Source organism: Anguilla anguilla, chromosome 3 (genome assembly GCF_013347855.1).
Source record: "Anguilla anguilla isolate fAngAng1 chromosome 3, fAngAng1.pri, whole genome shotgun sequence".
Taxonomy (NCBI): Eukaryota; Metazoa; Chordata; class Actinopteri; order Anguilliformes; family Anguillidae; genus Anguilla; species Anguilla anguilla.
Genome location: NC_049203.1, coordinates 43,630,388 through 43,642,116, shown reverse-complemented (window position 1 = coordinate 43,642,116; position 11,729 = coordinate 43,630,388). Strand labels below are relative to the sequence as shown.

The 11,729-nt window shown below is 42.9% G+C and overlaps 1 protein-coding gene across 2 annotated transcripts; it reads right to left on the bottom strand.

The window, feature by feature from the left end:
- Positions 1-650: 650 nt before the first annotated feature.
- Positions 651-10,029, bottom strand: LOC118223621 (interferon lambda receptor 1-like). Of its 2 annotated transcripts, none has more exons than XM_035410375.1 (8): positions 9,978-10,029; positions 7,801-7,903; positions 7,306-7,426; positions 5,798-5,976; positions 5,047-5,201; positions 4,325-4,484; positions 3,226-3,338; positions 651-2,606 (listed from the first exon to the last, which is right to left on the bottom strand). In XM_035410375.1, exons 2-8 carry the CDS (start codon positions 7,847-7,849, stop codon positions 1,845-1,847), a joined length of 1,539 nt encoding a protein of 512 aa, XP_035266266.1. In that variant the 5' UTR covers positions 7,850-7,903; positions 9,978-10,029; the 3' UTR covers positions 651-1,844. The 2 variants fall into 2 exon arrangements, with proteins under 2 accessions (XP_035266266.1, XP_035266265.1); XM_035410374.1 differs by lacking the exon at positions 9,978-10,029 and adding an exon at positions 9,287-9,639.
- Positions 10,030-11,729: the final 1,700 nt, after the last annotated feature.

Sequence of the window (11,729 nt, the reverse complement as noted above, 5' to 3'; positions counted from 1 at the left end):
GGGAATCGGTCTTTAGCAACGGACATTCATTACCTGCTAAGGTCGGGAACTCTCTGAATGCAGACATTGGAACACGCCAGCTGGTCCCACACCCCGTGGACCTAATCATAAACATGCATATTTAACAAGACAGGAAACACAAAACTGTATCAATCTTACGGTTCTGGTGACAGGAAACCATACCGCCAGACAACCTAAACAGTGAAACCAGCGCCCGGAAGTAAGCCTGTACCGCGCATGTCTGTGCGGTGAGTGCATAACATTGGAACTCCCCGGGTGGAAGTAACAAAAATTACAACATGAATGCTTAATCCATTAACCCCTTATGTAGCGCCTAATTTTTAACACAATCCTGAAAATAACATACGCAAAATAAAATGGTTACTGTTCTTGAACTCTTTTGACTATAGCCATAATCCTGGGATGCGTTCCAACCAAGCGACGAAAACCGGGAATGTATTGCAAATTTGCAATAGTTTATTTTATCTTTCCTTGCTTCTTTTCCTTGCCTCCTTCCCTAGTACTGAAGGCTAAACGAGTCAAAAAACATGAGAAAAGTGAAATGTATCTCAAAGTATCTTGTAAACGAAAATGTTTCCATGAATATCCACTTTAGAAATGCATGCAAGAAAGATCTGAAAAGACTGAAATTTTTTTCCCCAAAACCTTACTTTTTATTCAAACATACTTATTCAGGTCCTGTCATGAGAAAGTAAACCAATCTCAATCTGTGCCCTTCTCAAAATAAAAACAATAATGACATATTTATCCACAAAAATACAAGCATTAGATGATGATGCCACATTTTGTTACACATTTTCTTATACTTGTTACAATACAAGCACTTGATCCCAGAAATTTGAGTCAGAAGCCTTTATGGGACAATGTGGTTGCAGTCAGCCTGACAAATGCATGTCAAAAATTAAAGCTAAACACTAAAGCAATCAAGTACTCATGAGCTCATTTACACAAAATAATACAAGAAAGATATAAAAGTCATGAAAATATAACTGTCTTTGGTAATCTTTGTGTTTATTTGTATAGCTATGAATTGATTTTTGCCTTTGTAATTAATTAATTCCTATAATATTATTTTCATGGTTAATTGCCCTTGGCAATTAGAATAATTCCTCTAAGGCCTGCTGAAGGGGAAAAAGCACCAATGGTTCTGATCAATAACAAAATGCCACAAGATGAAATGTGAACAAATATGAAATGTTTCCCATTATGACAGGCATAAGTACACTGATACTTCCTTTACAGAGAGATAGCTCTGTTCTCACGATCTTGAACAGCCTGGTCAGCTCAATGCCACTGGTGTCTTTTTTTTGAAACGCTAGCGTTTCCACTTCCTCTAGTGTGGGGGGAGGGAGAAGTGACTCTGAGAGCCTTTCACACACATTTTATATGCAGCTGGCACTTTGTCTGCATAGATCTCAGGGTGAAGGAATGGGAGCATGGCACAATATACAGTTATTAGTCCTTTAACTGGGTGAATCATGCTCTCTTGGTACACATCAGCTTCACACACACACCCACACACACATATGAACACACACTCACACACACACACACATTTACACACACACGCACGCACATGCACACACATACGAACTTACACTCACAAACACACACACACACACACACGCACATGCGCACACACACTCACATTTCATATGCAGCTGGCACTTTGTCTGCACAAGTCACAGCATGAAGTCATTCCTTTTCCTTTAACTGGGTAAATCATTCTTGTGAATCACCTTGTGGTACACATCACCCCTCATACATATGCACACCCACACACAGTACACACACACAATCAGGTAACTGGGCACAAGTGACAGCTAACGTCTCATGTAGTCTGAACACTCCTCCTCCTCTTCCTCTTCCTCCTCCTCTTCTACCTCCTCCTTCCAGTTTGCGTGTGTCTGCAAGTAGTGTGAGTGTGTAACAGTTTGTTCACAGTCTGGGAGGGTCAGTAGGGGGGCTGCATGTATGAGTTCTGGGCTGTCAGCCCGTCTGTCTGCGCCCAGCATTGCCGGCCGGTCTCCACTTCCTGTGGACAGAAGTGGTGGCTGCCAGCCCCACAACCCCCCAGTCTGATCCTCTGCCACACCCTGGCCGTCCACCGCCCATAGCACCACAGACAGCAGGTTCACGTCCTCGCCCGGGTCTGTGTCCCCATCCATTGTTTCGCCCAGATTTTTCTGTCGCTCTCCACCTCCTTCGCTCAAACCCAAAATCCCATCTCCTCCAGGTGGCTCCGCCCACTCCGGCTCTTCACCCGCAACCCCAGAATTCCCAGAACTCTCTGCGGTGGAGAGGGCGGTGGCAGCGGTGGAGAAGGAGCCTGTTGTATCGTGGGACGCCGTGCCAGAGCTTGTCCCCTCGAGGTGCCCTGCCATACGGTTCACATAGACGCTGTCGCCCGCGTTGTCCTCCTCTTCTTCATCGTCCTCCTCTTCCTCTTCATTTGAACAGCGTCTCGGTTCCTGAGCCACCGCCCCACCCCCCTTCTTTCTGCACCCAGAATCACAGATGACAGTGTCGGGCGTGGTCTCCTCTACATAAAAGTAGTAGTAAGAATGCGCCTCCGCCAGATACATCTGCAGGGAGAGAGAGAGAGGCCACCATAAGCCTTATATATTTTTATGTTTTTAGATATTTCATCTGCTTTTTTATTTAAAATATTTTTGATGTTTTTTTGGACATTTTTACGTAGGTGCTTGTCTGCGCTCTCCCACATCAACAGTGGAGGTTGTAACACTGAGATTTGATAAAAATATGATTGGCTCTTCCAGATTGGGGAGGAAACTGCAGCAGTTCAGCAGTGCAGTATGCAGCGAATTGAATAATAATTAGTAATAAACAGAGAGATAAATAAGGAGAAGGCACCTTCTGGACATGACCTACGCATCTGATTGCCATACAATCAGAGCACTGGTAATGTGGGATGAGCCTGCAAACTCCACACAATATGGAGCCACTGTGTGTGGCTGCTAAATTGATCAGCCAATCAGAAAACACTTAGCCCTCATTGTACAATATACTATGGTTACGGTTAAAAGCAGTGAGTGATTGACAGCTCTGCCCATTATTATTTTTGTGAAGCCACTTTCTCATTGCTACTGAGAGCCACAGTTCATCTGAGGGTATGGAGGAAGCACATTCAGCTTCAGTGTGTTTCACACAAATGGCTAACGCATAGGTAAGACAGACTCTTACCACTCTGGGCAGCTGGGTCTTCAGCGTACACAGGACCCCAGTATGGATGAGGCCCACCAGGACCAGCCCTCCCAGGATCAGGAGGCCAGAGACACAGGCCAGGATGATGAGGACTGCCCAGACACAGGAACACATCAACGCACTGTTCAGTATAGCATCTTCACACAACTCAAAGCACATGCACGTACGCACACACACCGTCTCACACTCATTTGCTCATTGCACACCACAGACAGACAGACAGACGGACGGACGGATAGAGGACACAGGACACACGCCACAAAGAAGACTACACACCAAGTATAATGGCTGTGTGTTTTCCCTCTCTCACTCACCTGCTGGGTTAATGATGTCACCCGGCTATAACGCCTCCCCTTTGCCGCATTGCAAAAAATGGGCTAAGAAAGGCTGCATTGTACATGCAATCAACAGAAGACTTTTTACGCTTTAGATACCCTGCCTTACTCCTCATAATAAACGCAATGTGCTCCTTGGAACTCTATCCCAAGCAGAGCTGTTTTTGCTGTATTTTCGTGTATCATTTTAACTGACCATGACAAGGTGCTCTTGGTGATTTCAATTTACTTGTTGACAACAATACGTAGTCAAAGGCATCCTAGACACGGTCCTCTCTGAGCTGAAATTTTAAGCGTAGCTATGCCAGTCTGTAATCCTGTAATCCTACTTGCCGAGGAAATGGCGATGCACGTACACAACAAGGTGTGTGGAGAAGTGTGTGCAGGATCAACAAACAAACAAAGGAATACGCTACACCTCGTCACAGGTAAACATTGCCATTTCTGGGCCAGTATAATTTTAGTGTGTGCTAGCAGACACACCCACCTGGGCTCAACTTTGCCATATCTCGGCCAGTATAATTTTTGTTTGAGCTAGCAGACACACCCACCTGGGCTCAACTTTTCTGTATCTGGGCCAGTACAATTTTAGTTTGGGCTAGCAGACACACCCACCTGGGCTCAACTTTTCTGTATCTCGGCCAGTATAATTTTAGTGTGTGCTAGCAGACACATCCACCTGGGCTCAACTTTGCCATATCTGGGCCAGTATAATTTTAGTTTGGGCTAGCAGACACACCCACCTGGGATCTGGCTCCTGGAGCTAGTGAAAGCACAGACCCAGCCTGAGGGCAGCGTGTGCTTATTGGTGTTGACCTGCAGCTGCACCTGCACGCAGTACTGCGCCGCTGGCTCCAGATTCTGCAGCACCAGGCTGTTCTTCGTTGTGCTCGTGTTCCACACCTGAGAATGGGGAGGGCATGGGGGGGGGGAGGGAGTTACTGTATGCTTTCAAAATACAATCCGGTCAGAGATGGGGGCCGGTGCTCAAAATCTTTCTACCAGTGACTTACAAGGAAAGGCAAGCAGTACAATTTTTATTTTCAAACTTAGTATGGTGAATTTGTTAGTTGAACTTGCCAAAAGGGAGATATTCAAATTCAATTTAATGCTTATTTACTAATACTTGTTTCATATTAGTAAATAGGCATTAAATTACATATTTAGTACAACTGTGGTGCTTTAAAGGCTTTACAAGTTACAGTTATGTGTGGAGCTCCAGTGTTATGTCAATCACTGACATGTGCGAAACAACCAAAGGCGATTTCTCTTCATATAATATAAAAACATGAGCATACTACGATCGATTCACATGAGTTAACCTCTGTCTCTTAGAAATTCCAAACAATAACGGGAATAATAAGAGAAAACAATGAATTAAACTGTCTATTAAAGTGGTGAATGTAAAAATGAAATCAGGCCAGTTCTAAGGCAAACAAAAAAAAAACGAAGCCTCGAATTTGACCTTGTTCTCTGTAGCGTGTTTCCAGAAAATGCGGTAGGTGAAGACATGGTAGATCTGGGAGATGGACAGCTCTGCTTTTCCTCTGGGGAGTGTGACGGTTAAGTTGAGGCAATCACCACAGACCGACACGGTCACTTCTGGAGGACCTAAGAGAGCTGTCAGGGAGGCGAGGAAAGGCAAACGCGCCCGTCTAACGTCAGTTCACTCTCGCGCACGTTGTCACTCGCTCGTCCGCGCGCTCGCACTCGCCTGCCCCCGTCCGCAAACAGACCCGCACGCTCACGTTCGCGCGCGTATATGCACGCACGCTCACGTTCGCGCGCAGTGTATTACAGATACAAACCAGGGAAATATTCATTACGAGAAGCTAGTCCAGATAAATGTACAACAAAGTGGTAAAACAGATTATTGAACAATAGCAAGAGTAAGGGGAGGGAGGACGTATCTGCTACATATTGCCTCACCTTGTAACTTAGGCTACAATGCATAACACCACATCCAAACCCCGTCCCTGCCAAACACCAGTCAAACAAAATAAGGTCAAACAACTTATTTACTTTTCTGTACGACAGCTCCGGTCAATCCATGCCAAGACAAAAATGAGGAAACCCAGTACGTTCTGACCAATCAACACCAAGTCAAAAACTAGGAAATGTGTTCTATCCAATCAACAGTGAAACATAAGCTCGGAATACATTCTGTCCGATCAACATCAAGCGAAGAGTAAAAGACAGGCTGTGGTAAGGCTTACTGTCTGTAAAGGGGGTGAATTCCTTTTTTCTCCATTCGGACTTTCTGTTACGGTGAACGGCCCGCACTTCGATGGTGCACAATTCTAAGACGTCCTGAGTGCAGTTCTGCAGGGTCTGTTTCACCACAGCCGCAGAGGAGTCTGGGACATGTAGTGTCTGCATCTGCTTACTGTCACGGCTGAAACATCACAACAGAAAACAAACAGCACAAAGTGTTCATTATGAATGATAAAGTGCCTCTCACAGCATCTCTCCCCCTGACGTGCTGAATTTTACCCCGATGAAGGCCCATAAAATTAAACATTTTTAAAATCTTTTCAGTGGATATGCCCTATCAGTAAAATAATTTTAAACTTTTTGTTGTAAGAAGAGTGCCCAGGAATTATTTTCAAGCCTTTCTGAGTGACGCAAAACATACATTGGCAACAACAAATCATTTCAGCGAACAACAAACCAAACCAGTTAAACTTTCCCTTGTGAAAGTTTTGTGACATTTGAGGTAAAGCGTGCTCCCCACTGCTGGGTGGGGGAGCCACGGACGTGAGCGGCAGTTTCACTATGAGAGTGCCATTAATCTCAGACCACTCTCCAAAATGGAACTTCCTGCCACCTCCGCAAGGCTAATGACTCCACCAGGCTGGAGCCATTCGCATGGGAAAGTTCATCCACCGTCTCGCATGCAAAAGACCGGAATATGAAACAAGCGGGAGCAACTGCACCCAGACAATAACAGCTTGAGAACACTGATGGAAAAAACCTGTTCCTTTCCGCAATGTAAATGCGAGGCTTATTAATACCTGTGGTTGCGCCTAAAATTCACTCGGTCTGGCTCATTACAGGGTGGACCCAGGCAGCCATGGTGTAGCTTATGTGAGTAATGGGCAATCTACCATATGCACAACAATTAACACGAATTTACTGGAACCAGTAAGTGTATTTTGTGTATAAAAATCAGGTCTGATAAGATTTTCCTTTTGTTAATGCTAGCTAGCTAGCTAAAAGCAACGCCTACTATATATCGGAAGAAACAGTTCAGATCCCACGTCCTCACAGGATTCAGGACTGGGAGGATAATACATGAACAAATGGGCAGAATTAATGTATGAGGACATTTTAAATGATTTTGACTACTCCCTCTGCAATGATGGACAGAGAGACCTACAATGTAGGAGACACATAGGGGAAACAGCCCATTCACCTGATTAATAGAAGCAATAGCGTCAAACCTGTCTAATTGTGCACTGCTTCCAGAAGTGACAGTTATTTTCCCTTTCACGCGTGCCTTGAAGCCAAGTGTTTTTATTTCATTTTTTGCCAGGCAAATTCATTTTTACTTCAGGGCTACCCCTTTTTCAGCTACGTGTGGAACTGCCATGTGTTGTCAATCACTGCGGAGGGTTTTGCATTCAGTGGTGAGCCATTTGCAGTCCTGTGTATCCCCTAATACTAGGCAAAGGTGCATTGCTCAACCAGTACGTGACCCACATAAAAAGACACAAGACTCTACCTGTACCGGACCCTGTAGGTGGTTCCTGGGGGCGTTCCAGGCCCAGGGTCCCATCGCAGGCTGTGCTCGAAGTTGACAGATTCCACGGTTATGTTGACAGGAGCAGGAAGAGCTGCCAGAACTGACATAAGATGCAACACACGGTCCATCAGAATCACCACGAATGCCAAAACATGCGCACGCTCACACACAAGCATAACACGTGTGCTCACATACAGTACATGCATTCCTCTGTGTCTGCGAACACAGGCACATTTTAATGTACATAACACCTCCAGATTGAGAGGAAAACAGGCAAACTAAGTGTGCTTGTCTGTTAAGCCCAACCAACAACAGCGGTATCTTTACTGTAAATTCAAAAGTTAAATGTTACTTTTGGTTTACAAATATGACAGAAATATTACACATATGTGCATAAAACATGTTATACCAAATACAAGTATGCAATGGAGAGCTAATACAATCATACAAAGGTAAAATAATAATAATAATTACCTTGACAACAACACTGAAGGAAAAAAATAGCTATTAAAACGTAGTTCATAATTTAAGAGCACAATATCCCTTTCCAGTCCCCTTCGCATCCATAGCCTTCACCCTGAAAGGTAAAGAAGATAGAAGATAGAGTCATGTTATAATAGAAATGGAGCACATACAGCTTTATGTGGATGTATGCAGAAATGAAACAAGACCAGGTTAAAACCTAGTATATGGCTGGACCTAACACACGTGATCTGGCCGACCAATGGTGTAACTTCAACACTCAGTCACAGACATTCGCGTTTGTACGGCTGGCCCTGCTGTTGAGGCCCAGCCAAAAACTACAGAAGGAATGCAGAAGGTAGCAAAGGACTGTTCACACTAAAATGTGCAGTATTAATTCAGCTCTAACAGAGTTTATACGAGTCCACTTTGGCCATAGTGGACTCAAGCTGTGTAAGAGCTGATTGAACACTGAACATTTTACAGTGTATAATGCAATATGCTACTCTAGTGTTGTTTCTGTCAGTCAGTGTCAACCAAATGGTCTTAGATAATGCACCCTTGTCTGTCCCATATGATAAAATAATGAATACTAGTGGGCAGCCTATTGGGAAATGCTTGTTTGAATCAAACATTAAACCAACCCTACATCACCCACAGAAAATACAAACAAACAAGATTTACATCTTTGTAAATGTGGTGGGTTGTACCAGCCAGAGCAAACAAACAAAAAATGACCTATTGTGCATCTTCAATATATGGCAGATGGAACCCTTAGGGGCATAGGAATATTATGTTCTGGGTGAACAAACTTTCTACCACTAAAAATATAAGTGAAGTTTTAAGTTAGGTTGTTATTTTCAATACGATGAAACGTTGTTTATGTGCCTTTAGTAAAGAAATAAGTCTAATAGTTCCGAAAAATCATGTTTTAAATAGCACACCAAGCAGGCTGTATTCCTACTGATTCAGACTGGACATAGATGTGGATGTGAAAGTATAAAGCTGTCTGTACGTGTAATTAACACTCCGTCAATCAAGAATGCTAACAACAATAGCACACAGGAATACGATCAGATCGTTCATGATTCTGACCTGTGTCCATTTCAAAAGTGTGTAAGTGTTAATAAACGATCTAACACCTGTATGCGACCATCATATTAGTTTGAAATTGCAATATTTTAAACGGCGAGGGTCAGGTTTATGACCCTGCTCGTAAATTGAGAGAAACGGCCATTTAACGTTAAGTCTGGTGTGCTCATTTAAAGTTCCCCAACTGTTTCCTGAACAAGCAACTAATTACTTATCAAACTATAGCAATAATTTAAGAAAGACAGGACACCAAATCTATATTTCCCTGCATAACAAAAACTGCCACTAAATAACATAGATAGCGGCCTAGCTCGCTAACATTAGTAAAGCCGAAGTTGACAGTGACTAAAGGTTCATAACTTTAGCAAGCAAATATTCTCTAAACAAAACAAAATAATTTGTTTACCTTTGACGACTGCGTATTCTAATAAAGCAACGGGAAATCCACGGATCGTCGAAGAATGATTAGTGCGTGGTTATGTTCACAGCCACAAGGTATGTTACGTCAGGAACGAAAAACGAAAACCGAAAACGGGGTCATTAAAGGAGTTCGCTACAAATCGCCTCCTGGTCTCGAATAATTAGCAAATATATAAGCCGATCATTCGCACAAGAAGAACAAGAAATGTTTATTTCCTGTATTACCGATTTACAGGGACTTGTCGTACAATGTCCAATGGGGACTATTCGCGTGCAAAACAACGCTGCCAGGCGACTCTGATAACATCGAAACATGTTACTCCAGACCTGGGAATACGGAAGTATTTTATTAGACTCTCACTGCTCTAGACGTCTCAAACGCCGACACGCGCACACACATGCAACAACAAACAATAGCAAACACACAAACACGATTCGAAATACGAGTGGGCTGGGGGAGTTACAATGCAATACATATTTGTGTTTGTGAGATTTAAATAAAATACCGTATTTATTGGTCTCCCAAATATGGATGGATAATATGGATAGCCTATATACCCCGGAGTTCTTAGTCTCAGCTCATACTGTGTCACATTCTGCCAATACTCCCAGCTCTCTGTGTACTGTTTATTTTATATCTCTGTGTCATAGCTGCGAGATCTAGAATGTCCACTTACATTGCGTGGGTTTGTTTCACATACAAATCCATCTAGCACACAATAAGCTTTCATCCGAACAGTTTCCTTTTCGTTTCTTTCTGCTACAGATTTAAGGAAGGCTGCCACCCTGTGGCACATAGGCTAAACTGCAAAAAATGACAAGAAAGAAGAAAAAAGAAAAACACTCTAATGCAGAGCAGAGAGCGAGAAAGAGCTAGGCTACACTTACCTCGACGAAAGACGCACCGCACAATATAAAAACTGATATTTATGTTTATAATCATGATTAAATACTATGAAATGAATCCGTTTATTTGTATATCTATAATTTTGGGGAAAAAAACATTATGAAGTGAATCTTGTCATATGCACAGCCGTTCAATCTCTCTCCCCTTTCCCATCAGTAAGGAATATATTTAAACACAGATCCTCACAGCCTTAATCCATGGCCTTCCATGTGTTCTGAATTGTAAAGATTTTGCTCAGAGCACCATGTTTCTCTGTCACTTGCAGACCTCATGTCCAGTAACAGTCGACCCTAACCTAACCCACAGTAGGATTCCAATCCTGGAGAGCACACCGATTTCAGACATCCACAGGTCCCCCTATCATGTTGTTTGTGTAGGCACACAGTAGTGAGTGGAATAGTAGGGGCTTGGAACCTCAGATTTAAGATGGCTCACCCGTGATCTGTCAGGGGCTGCTGTGGCATGTTGTGGATCCTACCCAGTTCCTCGCCAGCCAGCAATCATCCTCTCCTCAGAAAGCAAAAGATCTATCGCACCGCTTACTGTCTGTGCTGCCTGTTAGTCTGGCAGTATTTTGCAGATGGGCACCATAGTGGTCTGCTAATTGCATGCCCTCTGGCATCGTTGAAAAAAATGAGCAAGAAAGGCTTTGAAAAAAATATTGTAGTTTATCAGCTTCACCTTGCATTCATAATACGAGAGAAGAAATCTAATCATTAATTTAAATAGAAATGTTCAAAGTAAAAATGTTCTTTCAAGAGATAAATATTTTTCTCAATAACAAGTGTCACACTTGTTGGCACCCCTATAAATTCTTCTCCATGTATATCTGACCTTTTTTCTTTAAATTTTGTCTGAGGTCAAACTGCCTTAGTCATTCACCAAATGGGGAAGGTCAGAGAAAAAAACAAATGTGACAAAAGGCTGAACGTAAATCAGGCCTTAAAAAAAAAAAAAAAAAAAAAAGAAGCTAAATAGCTGAAAATATCCATCTCCACTAGTTGGGCAATAATTAAGAAACTTAAAATAAATGGAGTTGTGATGAGCCTGCCTGAAAGATGACACACGTGTATTTGTCCCTTGCACACAGTGAGAAGGATGGTTTGAGAGCCAAACAATCCTCTGAGGATCACAGCTGGAAAATCTCTGAAGTTGGTTGCATTTTGAAGACACCAAATCTCCAGAACTACAATTACGCTCCGCCTTCATGCCAACAAGCTATTTGGAAACTTGCCAGAAGAAAGCTTCTACTGTCATCAAACTACACATATAAGCACCTGGAGTTTTGCTAAACATCATTGAAACTCAATCCTATTGTCAAATGTGACAAAAAAGAAGACTGTAGATAGAGGTATGGTAATGCAGAAAAGAACCTTGTCCCCACTCTGAAGTATGTATGATGTGGATATGTGATGTTATCAAGCCTTTTTGTGCCAATAATTCTGGAGGGCTTTGTATTTTGAATTCTTTTAACTGGTGATCATCATCTTGGCTGCGTCACCTAACTATCCACTAGTGTAGA

Excerpts from the sequence above, each read along its gene's own strand:
- LOC118223621 (XM_035410375.1), bottom strand. The coding sequence starts at position 7,849 with ATGAACTACGTTTTAATAGCTATTTTTTTCCTTCAGTGTTGTTGTCAA. Across the intron at positions 7,427-7,800 it reads CCTTCAGTGTTGTTGTCAAG|TTCTGGCAGCTCTTCCTGCT; the intron begins GTAATTATTATT and ends ATCTTATGTCAG. Across the intron at positions 3,339-4,324 it reads CTCCAGGAGCCAGATCCCAG|TCCTCATCATCCTGGCCTGT; the intron begins GTGGGTGTGTCT and ends GTGTCTGGGCAG.